General features: G+C 37.6%; 1 protein-coding gene across 6 annotated transcripts in view; it reads right to left on the minus strand.

Moving 5' to 3' along the window:
* The window catches only part of LOC143857520 (PHD finger family protein), a 46,611-nt gene that overhangs the window by 10,514 nt on the left and 13,639 nt on the right, over positions 1-22,458 (minus strand). For 4 of the 6 annotated variants that reach the window (XR_013238686.1, XR_013238684.1, XR_013238683.1 and 1 more), the window contains exons 7-17: positions 15,507-15,576; positions 13,999-14,155; positions 13,501-13,613; positions 13,244-13,426; positions 12,120-12,373; positions 11,353-11,583; positions 10,989-11,213; positions 10,788-10,841; positions 10,546-10,617; positions 10,049-10,189; positions 9,901-9,954 (exon numbers count right to left, since the gene is read on the minus strand). Coding sequence is in view for 1 of the 6 variants with exons in the window: in XM_077367961.1 (XP_077224076.1) it covers positions 9,901-9,954; positions 10,049-10,189; positions 10,546-10,617; positions 10,788-10,841; positions 10,989-11,213; positions 11,353-11,583; positions 12,120-12,373; positions 13,244-13,426; positions 13,501-13,613; positions 13,999-14,155; positions 15,507-15,576 (1,554 nt within the window). In the remaining 5 variants the exon portion in view is untranslated. Of the gene's footprint in view, positions 1-9,900; positions 9,955-10,048; positions 10,190-10,545; positions 10,618-10,787; positions 10,842-10,988; positions 11,214-11,352; positions 11,584-12,119; positions 12,374-13,243; positions 13,427-13,500; positions 13,614-13,998; positions 14,156-15,506; positions 15,577-22,458 lie in introns of those variants that run through there. The other 2 variants (XR_013238685.1, XR_013238687.1) reach the window with 2 other exon arrangements.

Raw genomic sequence — 22,458 nt, forward strand, 5'->3', positions numbered from 1 at the left:
AGAACCAATTTTGAGCTTTGAGCAAGTGCACAAATCCTATAAAAAAAAAGTAGGTGATTCCATGACCTTCGCTTGAATCGGCTTTATTAAGCGATCCTGGTGGATTGAAGGTTGTAACAAGCTGTCAACTATATCGCTGCTACTAAAGTACTAAGCATGGGAATGCACCAATTCGGTCAACATTAGGGCCTACAGAGGAGATGGATATTATATTTTTATCGGTGAATATTTTGGTTAATGAATTTGAGAATAGATAGTACTCTGAAACTGAAAGTCATAAATAAGAAAGCCATGTTTTGGGTGTATTCCGGTTATCTTGTTACAATCAGTCAATCAAAACTAGATTTAGCTTTGGATGCTATGGTATCAACAAGAAGATAACTTGATCGTATGGGCCTATCAAGTTATAGTCCCCCAAATGTCAAGATGCTTTAATAGAGAGGTTCAACAGAGCAAGAAAACTTCGTAAACAAACCCATAATTCAGCAATGATGATTCAAGAGAAAAGGTTCGACCAAGACCCAAAAGTAGGCTCAACGGGAGTGAAACATCACACTAACATCAATAATGACTCCAATAGAGTTATGTTCATTACGAAAATTGCCAAACTAGGTCATTATAATCCATAGAGATGTTTAGACATTTTTACTTTATTTTTGGATAGAGTATGGTTGGTTTTGGTGGACCATATGAAAAGAAAACATGTAGGGGCCGTTTGGATAAGCGGATTTTAGAATCTGGGATTTCTTCAAAATTGTAGCTAAGAAGCGGACCAGCCGTCGTTTTTTACTCGGTTTTTACTTCTCGCCCTTCTTCCCATCAGCAAGAGAGTAGCAGCAGGACAGCATATAGCAGCTGGATCATGAACCCTCTTTTACACTATTCTCAAACCAAAAACCTGGATTCTAAAATCCGCGTATCCAAACGGCCCTGTAGTCTTTCTATGTTCGAACTTGGAAAATCTTTGAGTCGAGAAAGAGGTCTGTTTGAGATCAGAGCCTCAAATAAGTCAATTGCAATTGGGGGAGGGGCCTCAATGAAATTTATAAAGAAACTGATTTTGAAAGTTTTAAATTTTAGAAATTGTTTTTTTTGTTCCCTCAACAACACAACTGAAACAAAGCCTTTGTCCCCAACTAGTTGGCGTCGGTTAAATGAATCCTTTAGAAGAAAAAAAATCATGAAGAAGGTAAAAGGAATCTACCCGGCTCTAATCCTGGTTCTAGTTGAGTTCTTCTATGTGGATCATTTTCTTCCATTCTATCCTATCCAAGGTCATGTTCTTTGTTATGTTCTTAGCTATCAAGTCTTTCCTCACTGTTTCTACCCAAGTTGTTTTCGGCCGCCCCTACCTCTTTTTACTCTATCAATTTGGCACGAGTTGCCTCTTCTCACCGGAGCATCCAAAGGCCTACGTTGGATATGTGCAAACCATCTTAAGCGGTGCTCTCTCATCTTTTCCTCAATTGGTGCCACCCCCACCGTTTTACGAATGTCTTCATTTTTAATTCTATCTAACCTTGTGTGGCCGCACATCCATCTAAGCATTCGCATCTCCGCTACACTCATCTTATGCACATGCTGCTTCTTGGTGACCCAACATGCTGAGCCGTACAGCATGACTGGCCTCACAGCTGTCGTATAAAACTTTCCCTTCAACTTGGTAGGGATTTTACGGTCGCATAGAACTCCTAAGGCAAGCTTCCATTTCAACCAACATGCTCTTATTCTCTGGTGAACATCCTCTTCAATCTCTCCTTCCTTATGTAGAATTGAACCAAGATAGCGACAGATATCCCCCTTAGGTACCTCCTGTCCAGTCATATTTACTACATCCCCATCCTGCCTCCTTACATTACTAAAGTTGCATTCCATATATTCTGTCTTAGTCCTACTCAGTCTAAAACCCTTGGATTCCAAAGTAGTTCTCCATAACTCTAATTTAGCATTTGCTCCTGCTTTTTTTTTGTCAAATTAAGACTATGTCATCTGCAAATTGTTTTTTTTTGTTCCCTGGACATATAATAATAATACACTTCTTATTTAATCTTAGACGGCTCTAAAAATAAAATTAGGCTTCATTTAGATTTATTCAAGGACAGAAATAAATCATACACCAATGGTTGGGATTGGACTAGGGTTTTGAAGGTGTTTTGGATCCATACATGAAGTTTTAATGTACATTTCAAGAGGCAGATGAATAGTTACGAGATTTTTCTTTACCGACGTTAATTGTATCATAATTTAATCAAATCCATCGTTATTTTAACCGCCAGCATTGTTTGTGAGGGTATCAGATTTTTGTGTGATTGTTCGGTTGTCTAGCATTTTGTTTTAGTTTTTTTTTAAAAAAAATTTGATGGTTCCAAGGAATTCTGCTTGTGTTAAATTGATATCTGAGCAAGTTTGATTTAAAAAAATCATTCAACGGATCCTAGATGGCATCGAAGAAGGCTATTGATCCACATGAAAGGATTTGTCGAAGGGAATTTATTCTCCTAAAGGAGTTGCAACTTGTAAAGGCTACGTCGCCTGACATTGGTAAGAGATTCATCCCGTAGAGGGAAATCAAGGAACAAACATGTTAATGAGGAGTTGAATGATGGAGGACGCACAAACATCGGCCCTTTCACTGACATGCGTTTTTTATATTGTGAAGTTCGAGGTTGAGATCGTGATGATTGAGATCAAGGACGATGTTGTTATGAGCAACAATTCGTGTCCAAGTATAAATCCATAATAGAGACTAAGAACTAAAGGTAAGAATACTCGAATTCATAATTCCATGTAGAATTTTATCTGCACGGGGATTGCAGACAACATATAAATCTATTGGTATTAAATAACATGATGAAATAGGAGAGTTTTTTTATTCAAAAAAGACTCTTGTCGCCTCTAATTATAAAGGCATGATAACAATATAACCACTTTTAAAAATGATGTACTTCAGAAGAAAAACTGTGCAACCTCACTATCCATAGAGAATTAATCCAATGAAAACATCATTTCAATGGAAACAGTTGCAAATTACATTTGGAAGAAGAAAATAACCATGAATCATATAAGACAGATAGTTCACAAAGGGACGTGAGGTACTTATAACCAAGGTTTAAAATTTCGGTTTCGGTACCTATTTTGGACCCCGCCGAAATTTCAGCGAAATCCGAAATTTCGGTCAGAAATTTGGTAAAGCTTCGAAATTTGGGTTTGAAATTCCGAAATTTCGGCCAAAATTTTGTAACAATTTCTTTAAATAAAAAAAATGCCATTAAAACGAAATTTCGGACGGAAATTCCAGAAACTTCGGCCGACATTTGGTAACTTGCGAAATTTGGAATTTCGGCGAATTTCAGTTTCGGTCCCCACCGAGTCGAAATTTAAAACCATGCTTATAACCAAGGATTTAAACTTTGGTTTCAGTTTCAGACATAGAAAACTGAAATTCTGTAAAAAAAAAAAACAAATTTCATTACGGTACCGAAATTCGGCAAAAACTTTGTATGATCTTGGCTGAAATTTTGGAAAAAAATTTAAAAATCACATTTTACCGAAATTTCAGACGAAATTACCGAAATTTTGGACACTGGCCGAAATTTTGGATGTTGGTGATTTCAGTTTCAGTCCAATCCGAAATCTGAAATTTCGTTATTTCAACCGAAATTTAAAACCATGCTTGTAAGTTGTAACTACTCATTTCTCAGTTTCTTTTTTCTATTGGGCCCAAGTAAAAAATAGGAGTGTGGAGTGACAAAATCCCAATGGAAGCAACTCATATATTGCCCAAGTGATCATGGCAATATGACCAGGACAAAACCCATTGGGAAAAGAAATCCATATTCCCTTGTGAAGCACAAAGAGAAAATTACGTCATTGCCTAGTAAATGAGAATTCCACCTGTCTTTTAAAGAGGAGGGCCCTTGTCTTTCTAATTTGTAAAATCTCGGGAAAGAATGTATAGTATGAGTTGAGCATAGATCAGATGGTAAGGTTGATGTCCAATCAACATTGATTCTAAGGCCTACAGTGTCCTTCGCCAAGGAATATGAAGATTTGGTCCTAAAAAGTAATGGAAAACGTGAAGATGAGCTACGTAAAATCCAAGGTGATCCCATTTATGATAGTGAACATAGAAATGAAATGGATGTGAACGAAAAACATGACTAACCTCGATTTGAAAAGCTATTTTTGAAAAGATCTCTTGAAATAAAATCTGTGACAAAATCAAAATAAATTCTTTGGTAAATCAAATTCAAATAATCGGAGTCCTTTCCCCAGAATGATAGAAATATTTTTCACTATTGGAATGCAAGCTTCATGGAAATTTTAAGATGCAAACAAAAGGGTAAAATCAAATTCAAACAATTGGAATCAAGTTCTCTTGAAATAAAAGGAGTGACAAAATCAAGTAGGATTAATAAAAGTTCGTGCCTTTCATGAACTTTGAAATTTCAAGATTAGAGTTTGACTCAATCTCAAAATAAATTCTTTGGTAAATCAAATTCAAACAATCGGAGTCTTTTTCCAAGAATGATAGGACATATTTCAAATAGTTTGAAAGAGGCAAGGAGGAGAAATAATTTTTCACTGTTGGAATGCAAGCTTCGTAGAAATTTTAAGATGCAAACAAAAGGGTAAAATCAAATTCAAACAATTGGAGTCCCTTTTCCCAAGAATGCTAGGAGATTGTTGAAAGAGTTTGAAAAAGGCAAGGAGGGGAAGTAACTTTTCACTACTGGATGGCAAGCTTCATAGAAAATTTAAGATCAATAGCATCCAAGTTATGCTCGGTCTATGCAAACTTAAGAGATATGTAAGATCATTGTTTAAACTTTTCCCATAAGAGCTGATTATCATGAAACATAGAAGACCAAGCCTATCAAACGGATATGGTTTTCAAAAGAGAACTTTTGAATGATGAATTACTAATAGATGTCGGCATTTGAAAATGCAAACAAGAGGGCGAGTTTTTCACAAACCAAACGGCACTCATGCCAACAAAGCTCATGAACGAACCCATAATTCAGCAACAGTGATCAAGAAAAAAAGATGGTCGCCTAAGATCCAAAAGTAGTCATGAAGGTGACCAAAAGATTATGCTAACGTCAATAATGGGGCCTACAGAGCTCTGTTCATCATGAAAATGGGCGAATTGAGTCATTATATATGGAGAAATTTAGTAACTTTTATTCAATTTATGGGAAAGGTTTAAGCAGGTTTGGAGAGCCAAATGAAATGAGAATGTAATAATATTAGGTTGGAAATTGGAATTTTTTTTTTTCATGCTCAAAAAAATTTCAAGTTAGGAAAATGGTTTGATTGGGCTGGGATATGTAACTTGTAACACGGGAAGGAGTCTTAATGGAGTTTCTCAAGTAGAGAATCTAACTTTAGAAGTTCAATTGTTTTAGTAGTTTTTTTTTTGGGGCCAAGGTTTTAAATTTTGGTTTTTGTTTCAGTTTTGGTCACCAGCGAAACAGAAACATATTGGTTTCGTTAAGAAATTTCATCCGAAATCATGCAAAATCACAGAAACATTTTGGTAAGAAATCACGGCCGAAATCCATATAAGATCCTACATCAATGATTTTTCATTTTATTTTTTGTCATTTTTTTTAAATATCTTTAAGAAATCCCGTTGTTCTTCTCCTTTTTGCAAGTGGAGTTGATTTTTTGTTAGAGTTTCTATCGAAATATCAACATTTCAACATAAACTTTGTTTTTTATCTGAAAAGTTGCATGGTTCGCATATTTCAACCCAAAAATTAAATAAAATTTGAAATTACAGGGGAAATATATCATTTTTCAGGATCCAATTAGATTTCGTTTTGGTAGCAGCCGAAATTAAAATCTTTCGACCGAACCAAAATGTTTAGGACAAAATTTAAAACCATGTTTTGGGCTTTCTTTCTTTCTTTTTTCTGAAATGGTAATATAATTTGATAGAGAGAGAACCGAGGAGGTCCTCAAAAGTACAACAAAGAAAAGAAGAGCTCAAAATACAAAGGTCTTAGGGATGGAAAAAGTCGAACCACTGATTAACTCCATACGCACTCGAGTTAGGTTCAGGACCCCTTTGGATGCGCTAGGACTATCCTTCTCAACAGAACAAGCCTCCACGGAAGATCTTGCGACACTAAATTTATCGCCCCGAGTCTTCTTGACCAGAAATTGAGATGAACCATCTTCATGGTTAACTACCAACCCTGCATCACGGATAACCAACAAGTTCATAGTTTCATCTTGCTGTAGCCTAACCCCCTTTCCTCCATAAGAAATTGTGCCATCTTCCTGAGAATAGAAATCCAAATGCACCGCAACATCCATAATACTGGCCCGATCGAATCGTCCTGATCCGCACTTACCCGTGGAAAAATCAACACTGGTTTGGCTGACAGAATTCAAAACTTGGTTCCCCTGTTCCACCCCTAAATCAGAGTTCCCACACTCGAGAGCCAGCCCAAAGATACAAGGAGAGGAGTATAAACGCTATCAAGGTTTTAAATTTCAACCGAAATCCGAAATTTCGGGTTTCGGTCAACCCCGAAACCGAAACTGGGTAAAACTCGAAACGTCACAAATTTCGACCGAAATTTCGTTATCCCTGAAATTTCGGTCCGAAATTTATGGGAAATCTCCAAAAAATCTGGAATTTATTCTTTATTTAATATTTCCCCGAAATTTCGGTAATTTCAATCGAAATTGTGTACGAGATAAAATATTATTTAATATGATTTCGTTAGATTTTGTCCGAAATTTCAAAATTTCGGCGGAAATTTTGGCTTCGGTGAGGATCGAAACGCATTCCGAAACAGAAATTTAAAACTTTGCACGCAATAGTGGTGTATGTACCCTGATGGGAACACAATCATCCACCCTCAACTGATGACAAAGAGATATTTAAGTCCTGGGCCAGGCCTTCCATATGCATTCCACAAGGCCCGTCACTAATAAATGGGCTAATCGGGCTTTCCACCAGAGACCTGGACCCAAAAAGATAAGAATCTGACATGTGGCCCGCAAGACACCCATGCCGTTGCTCCCTCGGAGAGATGGCCTCCAAAATGTCTTCAAAGCAATTAATAGCCGATTGGGGGCCCACCACGTCAGTGTGCGAATACAGTAAACCACAAACACTTCTCCACATGTATCCCACTGGCGATCTAGAATTTTGATTTTCAAAATGACCATCCGCGCTCAAAAGGCTAACATGCCCCAAAGTCAGTTTACAATAGTTAAATCGGCAATCGTGCTCTGCCCCGTCTTCACCGACAACCTTCGCCCCAACATCCGTCAACGAGCTTACCTCCTCCATCGAACACCCCTCAGAAACATCATTCAAATTCTCCATATTATCTTCAAGACCTTGAGACCCAAAAGAACCGTCCACATCCTGAGAAGAATAATCATCTACCGACGGAAGATTCGAGAGAGGATCCACCAGTTCCAAACGAATCCATCTAACAGAGCCATCGATAGTCACTTGCAGAGATATCTCTCGGCCAATATCCCCAGCCAAGGATATAAGAATTAACGCCGAATCATATCCTACTCCAGATGAACACGATGCATCGAGATCCCGCACCCTACCGATGTGATCCCCAAACCTTCTAAAATTATCAAAACAACAGGCTTCTGGTGGAATACCAGTAACCCTCCACCAACACAACAACCCAGATTTTCGAAATTTTTCATCCCGAGGTAGCAGCTCCTTAAAGGGAGAGTTTGTGGCCGACAGCCATGAAGATTTAGCCGGCAAAATGTTTACCCCCACTGGTGGAAAGACCATAATCTCAAGAGGGGCAATTTTATACACCACAACTGATTTCAGTCAAGATTTCCGATACAGCCACCCCTCCATAGCTGGAAGATCACCAGACCAGCCACTTCTTATTCTTCCCCAAAAACTTAAATCAGCATTGCATATCAATTTCAATGGAATTGATTCCAGATTGAATGGAATCCCATCAGAAACCTGATGAAATATTTCAGTAATCAATGAATCAGACCCCATCGTCTCCAAACACCCGCCACCTCCAGACCCCATCACCTCACAGTACCCGCCACCACCTCCATCGGAATTCCGAGCCATCGATGCCACCGGAAAGTTGAAGTCTAAGCTGGACCTATCTTCTCACAAACTCGGCTGGAGGCATTCCAGCCTCCTACGAAAATTTCTGAATCCACACTATATGCATTTCCAATCACCCAGATCCACATCTCTTCTCCTATGACTAATTCGCTCTCGCTTGGAAAGTCTCCTAAACCAGTTACCATCTGGATCTTGCCCAAATCCAACTTCCTCCGTCGGTATATGTCCCCCAGTCACAGGAAGAGCTCCATCGATATATGTTCCACCACCACAACCTAACGGTACTAAGTTGGCACCGCTCGCCACCCGAATCTCGCCACTCGCACCACCATCACCATTCGCCGCTCACACCACGATATGTCCCCCAACTTGGATTTTTTTCGTTTCTTTCTCGTTTTGGGCTTTTCTTAGACAACATGCAATACACTTCCAATTTTAGCACCGCTCGCACCGCCATATATCCCCCAACTTGGAGTTTTTTCGTTTCTTTCTCGTTTTGGGCTTTTCTTAGACAACATGCAATACACTTCCAATTTTATTTGGGCTGCTTTAAAATAGAAATTTTGCTTTGTTAGGTTGATTTCTTTTTTTTATATGGATTTCTTAGTTTGATTTAAAAGGCAGACATTGATCACATACTAATGCATAGGATCGAACAAGGGTTTTAAGATGTTCGGAGTTATATATATATATATATATATATATATATATATATATATATATATATATATATAGAGAGAGAGAGAGAGAGAGAGAGAAGTTTTGTTGTACATTTCATAAAGTTAATAAATAGTTGCAAGATCTCACTCTTGCATTTTGGATTTTACCATACTTCGGTCATGTCTTGAATAAATTTGGTGCTGTGATGTCTCCCTATCTGTGTTTTTTGTGAAGAAATATTGGATATATTGTTCGAGTTCAGTTCTCTGGAATGTTTTCAACGTTTGCTGGATTTCTAGAAATTTACTTGAATCAAGATCCCATAAAAGAGCCCCTATTGACAACTTATCATTCAAGTTTTACACTTGATGGCATGTATCTAAGGAAGTATCGTGTTTACATATTCTACTCCCGTTACATCCATAAGGGGAAGAGGTGGCAACAATTCAAGCTCTCATCTTAACAACAGCCCAACTAATGCAAGATTGATTAGATGAAAAGACGTGAATGATCAGTTGTGTCTGTGCATACTTAAAGCCTTGAGAAATGTTTCAACGTGTTAAGGAAAAATGTAATGTCTCACGATGATTAATTTCCCTACAAAATGTTGAATGATGAACCTATAGTTTCAAAAGTCTCCAGTCTGCGATTTTTTCTACTAAGTCAATCAAAACTCCTTTGACTCTCTTCAGTTATGACCGCGTCAACCGATTACTCGACCACGTTGTGCCGAGTCAACTAAGATTTGCTTTGGCCGCATTTTTACCAGCAATGAACCTGAAGATACACTAATATAAATGAATGGGTTAGTCGTGAATTTTTCACATCTCTCTCAGCCCAGGGAAGTTGGCAATCAACTTAGTTTCCACTTCATCAACCCATTCATATGTTAATTATTTGTAATTAAACGTTTCTGAAATTTCCATGTCTATTAAGAATGAATGGTGCATTCTTCGTTGTCAACCTTTCACGTCTCAGCTTCCCTCCCTGTCTAATAACTATTTACACACACATACTCTTCTAGTTTCAAGAAAGAGGGATATCGAAACTCAATAGCTAAAATGATAAAAAGACTAAATGAATAAGAAGACAAAAGACTATAAGTGAATACAAACACATAGACTACATGACCAAGAGCCATTCTCACTGACCCGTATCTGTTTAATGCTTTGTAACTCCTCAGCTCCATGTTTCTGAGTTTCAGCCTGTAGAAAAATATCAGCCAAGTTAAAAAGACATTGTGCATAAAATATCACATCACTACATAAGATCCACATTTTACATAATAATTGGTTTGACCTTCTCTCTCTGCTCCAGGCTATGCTTTTCACAATAAGCCTTGCGCTGGAACTTGCCTCCAATAGTCTTTAAATTCATGTACAAGCCAGCATTCTTAGCACAAGTGGGATGAAATGTGCTTTGGCAGTGACCATAACTACACTGCAGAACAAGTAAAAAGTATGGTTGGAAACTGAATAAATGGTGTCATGAGCATGGTTTTAAATTTCGGCCGAAATCCAAAATTTGGCGAAATACGAAATATCGAGTTTTACCAAATTTTGGACTAAATTTCGAGAAATTGATTTTTTTAATAAAATATATATAAATATTCCGATATTTCGGCCGAAATTTGGTAAATAATTAAATAATATTTTTTATTATTACCGGATTTCGGCCGAAATTTCGGTGGATGCCGAAACCAAAATTTAAAAACCATGGTCATGAGCTCTAGGCTTTTGAAGTCAGGCTGGCATAAATAAAAGGAAGAAAAGAGAAAATGACTGAGAAAGCCTAACCTTTATGCACAGACCAACTTTGCGATCGCAAATACAACAAACTAGCAGGTCTCTTTCCTTCAAATTAGCCTCCTGATAAAAGAAATGTGCAATACAGTAAGGAATAGTTATATTAGAATGTTCGAGTATAATAATTACAAGTAAACACTTATGTCATGTGAAACATTTCACAGGATAAAGAATATAGGCTGTAATAAATAAAATTACTTTGAAAACATCAATCAGTTTAAACATTCACATACCATTCCTTCAACGGGATTTGGTTGTCCCTTTCGAAACGTTGTTTCTAAAACCCACTTCAAGAGAAGAAAGAAAGAAAAAGAAAAAGAAAATTTAAGTGAAACATTTAGAGGACATCCAATGAGTAAAGAAAAAGTAATGATATTCTATCAAACTGGGAATAGAAAACCATGGACAAAACAAAAGATAAAAATTTCCACTACCTCAGCACAAATGGCATGAACCCATTGTCCATCAGTCGCCTTTCTAAAAGCTCCACTTGCACCACCACATAAACCACATTGTGCAGCGAAACAAGACCTATCCCGAGTACTTACAGGGGAAATTCCAGGGCTTCTAGCTTGCAATAATAACTCTTCACACAGTTCGCAGTACCATGGACCAATAGGATCCTTAACGCTACGATAACAACCCAAGTGAACAGCAACCTGTCACAGAGAAAAGACCCATAAAGGGTAGAGAGAAAAGATTCTTTTTAGACTTTAAAACATTTCTTGTTAGACTTTGAAACAAAAGGTTCCATAAATAATAATGTCAAAGAGAAAAGACCCATAAAGGGTAGAGAACCTTGCAGTTGCAACAGACAAAGACCCGGTTAATTATCGTCTCGCTTCGTCTGCAAATGTCACATGATCGCGGATGCTCTTTTGAAAAATCAGAGGTGAGTTGGAAAAACTCAGACTGGTCTGATGACACCTTTGCAAGAGCCGATCTTGAAAGCGTATCCTTCGCCCTAGGCGGCATCATTTGAGAGTAAGGCCCGGCCCTCCCACCAACAGAATTCACTTTCGTAGGGCTCTGAAGGCAAGTAACAGAATAAAGAGTAGTCAGATCATTTTTACATGAGCACACGTATGACCATGGTTTTAAATTTCGGCCGAAATACTGAGATTTCAGGAAAATCCCTAATTTCGGCCGAAATTTAGGATATTTCAGGGGAAAAAAAAATTTCCAAAATTTTATAAAATTTCGGTAATTTCGGCTGAAATTTGGAATTGAATATAAATTCTTTTTTCCCCTGAATTTCGGCCGAAAAGCAAACACTGAAATTTAAAACCTTGCGCAAGACACGAGGAGATAAAACCTAATTTCGGCCGAAAACCGAAATTTAAAACCTAATCGAATTTCGGAAAAATCCCTAATTTCAGCCGAAATTTCCAGAAAAATGAAATGTTTTTTTCAAAATTGCACGAATTTTGCGAAATTTCAGTAATTTCAACTGAAATTTCAGTAATTTCAACTGAAATTTCAAATTGAATGTAAATTTTTTTTTCCACGAATTTCGGCCGAAATTTAAAACCTTGCATAAGACAATAGGAGATAAAAATAATAACCTCATGATGAGCAGCGACAGTCTCGTCAAGCACATCTTTCCGGGAAGATGAAATCCTTGAAGAAGCTGCAGCAGCAGCAGTTGCAGCAGCAAGCACAGCCTGAGCTTCTTTGTGCCTTCTCTCTTTTCTTCCCTGTTTTTTCGCTTCCCTAACTTCACAAAGAAACTGGTTCACAAGTACTGCATCCCATCTCTGTTTCCTCAGAGCATTCAGCTCATGAGGAAGATTAGCGACCACCTTAAATATCAAACCCTCTGCAGGGAGAAATTTGAACAAAAAACGGATAGTATAAGAGGCTGCGGTTATATTTTTGTGAAAGCATATGATTATAATGCAACCATATATAGCCGTAACAATAAAAGAAACTTCTACTGAAGAAACAACAACTTCTAGATAGTACAATGAGGGTGTTTCACTACATTAGAATAATGACTCATGTTGCATCTGTACGGATACATACCGGTGTCGAAATCCGACACGGGTATCAAGTGTCGGATTCGCCAAACCTCAAAAAGAAGGATTCATGGATTCGCCAAAGTATTTTAATCAAGAGCAATGATAGATACAAGGGAGCCCTTGCATAAAGAGCCGCAAAAGGGCTATTCATTGGATCCACGTCATTTTCAGTTACATTTTAAAATCGGTTGAAAAAATAAAATCAGTTACATTTGATGACGTGGATCCAATGAAGAGCCCTTTTGTGGCTCTTTATGCAAGGACTCCCTTGTATCTATCATTCCTCTTTAATCAATTCTCAAGTTTTACTTTTTTACATAATAATATGATTATAAAGTAATATATTGAAAATATTAATAGACATATATTTTATTTCCATTTAAAAAACTTACTATTAGGATGGGTAAAACTCAAAACATGCGTTAATTGTAAATTTGTGGTATTGGTATTTAGAAAAATAATGGATAAAAGAGATCTAGAAGTGTCTCAAAGAATCCTGAAGTATTGGAATACGAGACGTGTCCGACACGGATTGTTCACCCATTTAGAAGAATCCATGTAACATGGATAATGACTAACGTGATTAATTAAGAGGAAAATAACAGACATAAAAGCAAAAAGAGGATAAAAGAAATCAATGAAGAAGGATGAGGGGAAAGGTGTTTGACCACAATGGCGCTTGCTTGTAACTGCATTTTCAAGCAGCCTATTCTGAAAATAAAGAATTTCTCCTTCGACTTCATCTTCAGGAGAAAGCTCCAAAATTCCCATATTTCTGGCTTTAAGCAACTGTTTTCCGGAATCCGTTACACAATTCGTGCAAGTTGAAGGCATACCTTTCTCCTCCTGACCTGCCAAGCAAAAAATAGGATCATTCAAACTCTATCAAGACCCAACATATATTGACCCACGAGAAAGATTTTACCATCACTCTCCAGAGATGTGCTTTTATGCTTCAAAAACATGCAGTTCTGTGTTTGCATCAACCTCTTGCTGATAAATGGGTGAACATATGAACAAGAAACTGATTCCCCAATTCTGCACAAAACATCAGACACATTCAGAAAATTGACATACTATTCATTGAATGAGGAAGTCTAAACTGAAGGACACCCTTGCATATATAAGGTAAAAAAGCACCCCAATTGGTTGAAAGTTGTCAGAGTGCATTTAATGCCTTTGACTTTTACATTTTCAGTGTTATCATAAATGCGATTTGGTGAATTTCAACCAAGTCTGCGTCCTTTCACCTAATTTACGCAAGGGTGCCCTTCAGTTTAGATTACCTCCCATTGAATTTTACCTATCGTACATTATTTGGTATCTAGATTAACTACGGCACAGATACACTCTGAGGATCATCCAACAAGAGGCGCATTAAAGGACTTTCTACATAAAAAAACTCGCATCTCGTAAATCTTACTTGAGATTGAATGGACCCGAGAGCAAGAGCACTGGATATTCCCCATTGGACTTTACACAAGTATCGAGTGTGGCAGAACCAGCCTCACCAGGTTGACCATTCCCAGGTCCCAGTCGCTCTACCTCAGATATGTTGGAGTTTGCAATGTCGGCTGAACCTGTCCAAAACATGTTATAAGTATCAGAAGAAACACTTTCAATTGCCTCAGAAAATTGTAAACAATTATAACAAAGATGAACGCTGGTATCACTATCGCCATCAACTTCACCCTAAACTCTCAAATCTGAAATTTTCAAAAAGAAACCTAGAAGAGGGAAGATAATTAACATTATCATTTGCCTATAAAACTAGCCGTAGACATGTCACGTGACACAGTCCTGAGGATTCATCCGGAAACAAGGCGTCAACGCAAAAAGACCCACACCACACATAGAAAAACCCAGTTATAACTTTTAATTCCCTATATGAATCTATGAATCACAACAAAACTGCAATTTTCATAAGAACAACTCATTCACAAATTGTACAGCTAGCATACAATGGTCATTGATGTCACATTGACCTGAGTACGGTGTCAGAATGGTTATTATTATGAATCTACACCTAAGTTGTAAAATTTGTTTAGTTCTGTCCGGAATGGACAAAAAATTTCGTTCTGGGACGGATTGGCGATATATTCCATTTTGTTCGGTATTTCCGTCAATTCCGGATGAAATGGGGCCGAAATTCATAAGGTCTGAATAGTCAATCGTAAGAGGTACAAACCAATGTAAACAGTAAACACGATACCCAGGAAGTAAAATGCAACTCATCCCAAAATAACATGGACAAATAGAAAAAGACAATTTTAGCAACATCACAATAAAACCAGCTCAAACATCAAGAAAGAGGCGGAAAAAACATGAGAAAAAAGGCTTTCATTGCACATGAATTGCTAGTTACTCCAAAAAGCAGCAAATGCTGCTATAGATAAATTTTAATGCAGACTGCAACAACTACTTTAGCAATACTCTTTCCAAAAAAAACTTAGCAATACGTCTCAAAAGAGAGTGACGATTGACAACAGAAGGCCGGCTTTATGCCAATGAAAGACACTGAATTTGCGGTATTCTTTCACAAAATTGATTAAATGAATCCAAATATAAACAAAAGTGACTAACTCTACGAGAAAACTTGGGCATTTACAGAATTTGTGGTACTCTTTCACAAAATTGACCACAAACTTCCTGGGTGTAATGAATTGAACAGAAACTCTCATCACTGACCGAACATCCCTTGTCTTGCTTTTCAAAAAGCCCACAATGGTTGAAAAGTAGAGCAAGAATAACAGAAAAGATCCTTTTAAATCAGAAACAAGGACAAATTTCCCTAAATTTGCTTGGTCAACAATCACTTCAAAACTACGACACACCAAAGATCATGACCCTGATTAAAAGCTTACAGTGAATTGCATTAACAGTAGCCAGTACAAACAAAAACTAATTCCAGATAAAACCAGTAGAGCATACCTTCATTTCTGGGAAAATGACTCAAGGTAGAAGGATGAAACTCCAGATCCCCTGAAGCCTCTGCCAAATTCTGCCCAAAAAGGAAAGTAAAATTACATTCAAATGGAACTAGGGTTCAAAAATAAAAATAAAAATTTTTAAATGCTGAATGAATGCAACAATGGTGAGTACAGGGTAAGCGCTTGTAAGCTAAGAAAAGATTTCAGAAAGTATAAATATATCTGAAATGAGAGTAAGAAGAAGAAATGCAAATCTTGATTCAATTTTGTAACATATATGCAAAGTAACTTTGCAACACAATAATGATAGCAAAAAAAAAAACACAAAACAGTAAACTTGGAGATGAAATTTATCGTGCAGTAAGCCCTTTTCTTCTTTCCACTGCAAAAGACTGAAGAAGGTATAATCAGATTCTAAGTCGAGTTGTCAATGTAATAGTTCCCATAGTGGCAAAGAGACAACCAATAAATATTCTTTCAGTTCCTTGAAAGATAATATATAAAGTTTGCCAATAAGTAGAAACAGTTAGTATAATATAAGATATCAGACCCTATATTAAGAGGAACACATCTCCTATACGAAGCTCAAACCAATCAATCCACCCCTTCTCTTTACCATAAATCAACCGTCATTTCCACTCGAATAGCTTTAACTATGAGAACCACTAGAATTAGTAAAGCAAGTTTTGATTTGATTTTAATACTCCTCATTTCAACTGCTTCACGGTGATTGCACTAATGGCCCCCTCTATATGCTTCACTTTCTTACAGAACTTCTTAACTGTCTCCGAGCAGGCCTTTTCACAATTCTAAAAGCTTCATCACCAAACCCCGAAGCACTCAAAACAATAAAACATTGAAATATGCTTTCCCAATCACGTGAGCTGATTTGAAATTTAAAAATAGTTTTTTTAATGGTAAATTAAATTTAAAAATAGGTTATTTTGGGATTTCGGGATTTCCTCCATTCAAAAAGAAACATATCTAATTTCTAGCCGGAATTCGGTCATCAAAAAACTTGCAAGTACTGAGTCTCCATTTTACTAATATCCGACAAAAAAAATTTGGTTTCTTTGATACTTTGCCTTCGACATACCTGGGGTTGCCTCTAGGAGCTGGCAGATCAAAGAAACCATCTTGGGATCATATTGTGGAGGGGGTAGAAAAAAGACTGGATACTTGGAAGCGCAATTTAGTATCAAGAGGTGGTAGAATCACTCTTATTAAGTATGTTCTATTCAATATGCCAATTTATCAAATGTCAATCTTTAAAGTTCTTATAAGCATTACTAAGAGGTTGGAACAAATCCAGAGAAGATTTATTTGGAGAGGATCTGATGAGAAGAGAGGAATCCCTTTGGTGAATCGGGAAGTGGTGTGCAATTCTAGGAAAGGAGAGGGGCATTCGCGGAGGAACAGATGAAAAGAGAGGAATCCCTTTGGTGAATTGGGAAGTGGTGTGCAATTCTAGAAAAGGAGGAGGCTTGGTATAAGAAAGATAAAGGAGGTGAAAATGGCTCTGTTGGGAAAATGGCTATGGAGATTTGGCTGTGAAGGAAATCAGCTATGGGTAAAAGTTATCAAAAGCAAATATGGTTCGACTTCGGGTAACTGGGAATCAGGTGATACCTTCAGACATAAAGGCCTAACTACTTGGAGAGATATAGTAATGTTACGGCATTTGTTCACTGAAGAGATAATTTTTAGAGTTTATACTGGAGACAGAATCAGATTTTGGCTTGACAAGTGGTGCTCTCATCTTCCCCTCAGAAATCTTTTTCCTGATCTATTTTCTATGGTCGCATCTAAAGAAGCGTTTGTGAAGGAGTACACGGATAGAAACGCTAATGGTTTTGTTTGGAAGTCGATTTTGAGGAGAAATTTCTTTAAATGAGAAATTCCGTCAATATCAAGACTGCTAGAATTGCTTGGAGAAGGCTATGTAAAACAGTTTGGATAAAGGGTATTTAGAAATCATCAGGGCAATTGAAATCATTTTACACCCATCTTGCTTCTAGTCCTTATTCCTCTAGAGTAGCTAGAGTATGGACAATCTAGGCACCCCCAGGTTGGCGACTTTTGGGTGGGCGGTCCTTCTGGAGCGGGACTGTTCATTTTTTGAGGAAGCGGCAAATTTTCATAGTTGATAACAGTGCTTTATGTGTGGAAGATGGAGAATATGTAGATCATATTCATAATTCATCCATTGCAAGGTCGCGGGGGAAGTTTCGAGTAAGATCTTGTCTAGATTTGGCATTGCTTGGGTATTTCCTCACAATCTATTGGATCTCTTTCTTAGCTGGCCTCTGGCCCCTTGGAAGGAAAAAAGGAAAGATACGATGGAGTTCGTCCTTTTTAACTACTATTTGCGTATTATGGAAAGAGAGGAATGTTAGAGTTTTTAAAGGCTTCTCTAAGGGATCCCTTTTCCTTTATTCGAAAGTGGTTGCTTTGGTGGTCTCTTAGGCTAAAACCATCCCTACCTTTAAATTTGTATCTACGTATGATCTTTGGAATGGTTGGAGGGAGGTGTGTTGCAATGGGGAGGTGCAGACGAAGTATGTTCAGGAATGGGAGCCTCCACCATTGGGATTTTGGAAACTCAACTTTAATGGATCTAGTTTGGGGAACGTTGGCCCGTCTTGGGTGGGGGGAGTTCTAAGAAATGATCTAGGGGATGGATGTGATATGGGCCTTTGTTAGTCCCATTGGTATTACAGATCCCAATGAAGCTAATGTTAGGGCGGTGCACCAAGGCTTTAAATTGCTTGCCTCGATAAAGTGATTGTCGAAGGGGATTCTTTGAATGTGAACTGCTTGTTGAAAAATCTCCATCCTTGTCCTTGGAGATTTGCGAGGTACTTCATGAAATTCAAGATTTGGTGGGCACCTCAAGTATTGTATTTCAGCATGTGCGTCATTCTGCAAACGAAGTGGCTGATAAACTCGTTAGAGGAGTAGAGAAGGAAGAGTTGGAGCTTTATGATTTTCTGCCCCCTTGATTCTTTGTATGTTTTTTCCTTTTTACCTTCAGCGTTGTATTATAGTTTTGATGTATCTCTTCCTTGACCATCTCGGTCTCTTTTAATAAGTACATTTTACTGTTCAAAAAAAAATATCCGACAAAATGCATAAGCTCGTTGTAGTACTGGTGCTCCACAAACAAAATTGCATGGAGAAGTCGGTTCATTTGTGCTAAAAGAGAATAAAGATTTTAACTCAAATTGACTATGAGGATCATGAATCCAGATTTTCTTAGTAGGTTATGACGACACAGAGACACTTTCTACATCCTAATAAAGAAAAGAAAGCATGCCAATCAGACTCTTCTTGTTTGAAATTCTTCCTAAAACCAAGTCCAAAACCACACTCACGTCCCTCTGAAGTAGCACTCTCAGATACTGTGCAAAAGGACTACCAGTCTACCACACATCACTGTCTCTAGGTCCTTACACCCCACCCTCCACAACCCCACATATTTGTCCTCAATAACCTACGCCAGATGGATTATTTTTCTTCATTAAATTTTCATAGCCATTGTCCTCGATAAACAACACTGAACAGATTATTTTTCTTCATTAAATTATCATTGCCATATCTCTTGAAGGTTCTTGTTCCTTAGCTTTAAGTAACCCAATACTAAGTTCTTCTTCCCTCCGCAGTTTGCAAATTGCCTTCCAATCCACTGGATATTTTAATCTTTTCCTTTGGCCACTCCCTTCCCATAGAAATTATTTGTAATTTTGCAATTTTGTTGCAGTCAATGTGGGGAACAAAATGGGTAGAAATATTGGAGTCATCATCATATTATCAAGAGAACTTTTCATGATTAAAAATATTTGGACGCCAAAGGACAGAGTGCTTTCAGAGGCAGAGGCATAAAGCAAGACAATTCAGTCTCAAGAATTTTTTGAATTTATAAATAAAAAATTTAAAAAAATAGAAAAATAACAAAAAAATACTACAAAAAATGTAGGGTGTGTTCTGGTGCATTCCATGGGTCGGAATTCCTCGGAAATGACGTGCCCAAAATTGAAAAGAAATGAAAAAGAAAATTTAAAAAAAATAACAGAAAGTGTGTTCTATTGTCACCAGAAAATTGAGGGGCTTCATCTTCCATCATCGCTTGTCAGGGTTTCTGCACAGAAAGGGTTTCATTGTCCGCTTTAGGGAAAGGGTTTCATTGTGAAGGGGAGATATGACATAGAGAGAGGGAAGATGTGACATAGAGAGGGTTTTACTGCCCGCATGTTAGGGTTTCTGCACAGAAATAGTTTCCGCTACAGCGTCTGAGGAGTTTTAATTTTCCATTGATTCTTTGTGTAGGATATTAAATTTCAATTCATGAATTTGATTAGGGTTTTACAATTTTGGAGAGGTTTTACGAGGACGATGTGACAAGCAACTGGGGCAGCAAAAATGAGAATTATCGGTAGAAAATGACCAAAATCCTTTCCTGGGAGATGGATTTTCATGGGCGGAAATGTTGTGGCCACAGCACCCGACAGGAAATCTAGGTCATTTCCTTTTCCAATTTTAATGTCAACAGCACAACCAGATTTTGGTCTTTTAGCGAGAAAGGGGTATTTTCCTTTTCCTTTCCCACCGAAGTAACGCAACAAAACTTTGCCCTAGGGAAAGTATGTGCTCTATCTATGTCTCAAATTCTATCCCACACGCACTCTTATTGCTACCTATGATTACAGAAACTGGAAGAGCCCCCATCTGTGACGGTGGCTTCCATAGAAAGGGCATTTTCAATATGAAAACCGAATAGTTTTTGTGTTTGTATGAAACTTCTACAGTGGGAAAAAAGTCCCTACAACTACAAAAGTCTCTAAAATTTTAGAATATGACACCCCCCCCCCCCCCCCCCCGAACACCCCCTGAACACTAATGAGGGTTTAAGTTTAAAAAAATAAAAAACAAAAAAATCAATTAATCAAAAATTTTAAGGTTCAAGTGGCAAAATACAACTCTACGTTGAGGCATATGCCCAAGCGCCTTTGAAGACCACTGAGTACAACTATACTGATGGGGATCTAAACAAGATTTCGAGCGTCCCAGCGACGGAGGAGACATAGAGATGAGAAGATGACTTCGATCTTGATGGACGACTAGATTCTTTGACTCAGATGTTTCAGATCGACGATACGACAGAACAAATGATTCACAAATATTGCAAACATATTTCATATGACAAACGAGTTCACATACACTTTCAAAATGGGTAGCCCAGTGCACGAGGCTCCCGCCATTGCGGGTCTGGGGAGGGCTAGATGTACGCAGCCTTACCCCTGCTGCTATGCAGGCCCTCTTGGATTTCATATATTCTTTAGAGTATTTTTTTTTAGTTATAGGGTTTTAAAAGAATCTTATATGAGTCCTTTTAAGTTATAGGGGCAATAGGGTCTTTTTACATCAAAATAACTTAAGTTATTTGAGTTATGGCTGTTTTAAATAGGCCCCAAATGTGTATTGCGAGATTTTAAGTGGGAGCAAATATTTAAGTCCTTAGAAGGGGGTAGTTTAGTCCTAACGGTTTTTTTATTTGTTTGATATAAATACTTTATGTTGGGTTTGAGAGAAAATAACACTATATTCATTTGCTAATTGATATTTGGAGTTTCTTGGATAATCATAGTGTGAAGCCTTCATATAAGTAGCACACTTTTTATTACTTGTCATTTATTATTTTACTATTCTTCTCTCTTCGTTTTTGGTTTCCCACCTATAAATAACCTTCCCAAGACTCCGAAACCCCCATTAATCTCACTCAAAACCTCTCTTGCATTATTTTTTCACCTATCTTCTACACAAAACTCATAAAATACCCATATTAAATTGCCCAACTCACCATTCAAAAAAAAATTGTCTAAACTTATAATCACCATTCAAAACTATCTATGCCATGTGCCCCGCTCATTTTGTCCAAAAACTAATTTAACCCCTTCCCGGCATATGTACGCATCCCTCCAAGCCTATCTAAACCTCGTAGAAATATTTTCCCAATCTAATCACCTATTTTATTACCCAAATCCTAAATTTGCACACATCCATTTTATACATATTCCCGACCACCATAGTCTGCAGACTGCACCATCCCAGCATCATTTGACAACTTCATGGCTTGTATATGCATACCACTAAACCTACGCCAAAAGTCATCTTTGAGGTCCAGAATCTTCCTCATAGGCAAATTGCTATTATATTGGGACATGAGCACTGCTACGAAAACAGGATTTTGTTTTGGGAAAAAAAACGGGCATCAACCATTTGAGCCACGTCCACTAAAAGACAAATGGAGGGAGCTCAAATCCACATAAAAGCAATAAATACGCATTAAAAGGGTCATTTCAATCCCCTTTTATATTCCAAACGGAATCTCATTTTCAAAGTGTTGAACATTGTGAGAATGTGGGGTTGCTGAAATTTCCTGATTGTGAAAACCAAGGAAGCATGAATCTCTACTCAGAATGGGGAATCACGATTCCCCGGAAATCGATTCGGAAACGGAAATCGTCTCGATTCCTCAATTTTTGGGAATCTCGTTTCGGAAACGTGGGAAATGCGATTCCCACTCTATGGGAAACGTGTATCCCACTCTCTTAGAAGCGCGTATCCTATCTACCCTCCTTGTCTCTGGCCAGTCCCTTCCCTTCCTTTTCTTAGTATTTACATGTAAAGTCATTTAAGTACTTAAGATTTACAAGTAAGTAAGGGAATAAACCCATTTGGATCTATTACAAATAGTTTCAAGACCCAAATCTAAAAGGATAAAAAGTCAACTTTCCAGTTCTAGTACAAAATTCGAAAAAAACGAGTCGGTCAAAATCTTAACTTCCAACCGATGGGGTATTTTAAAAATTCATAAATTCTATCATGTCCAAACATTATTAAATCTCAAAAGTCCGGTAAAAAAAATCTTATAACTTGGTTTCTAAAAAATTTTC

This window comes from Tasmannia lanceolata, unplaced genomic scaffold (genome assembly GCF_043159265.1).
Source record: "Tasmannia lanceolata isolate RefF3 unplaced genomic scaffold, GAP_Taslan_0.1 ptg000025l, whole genome shotgun sequence".
NCBI lineage: Eukaryota > Viridiplantae > Streptophyta > Magnoliopsida > Canellales > Winteraceae > Tasmannia > Tasmannia lanceolata.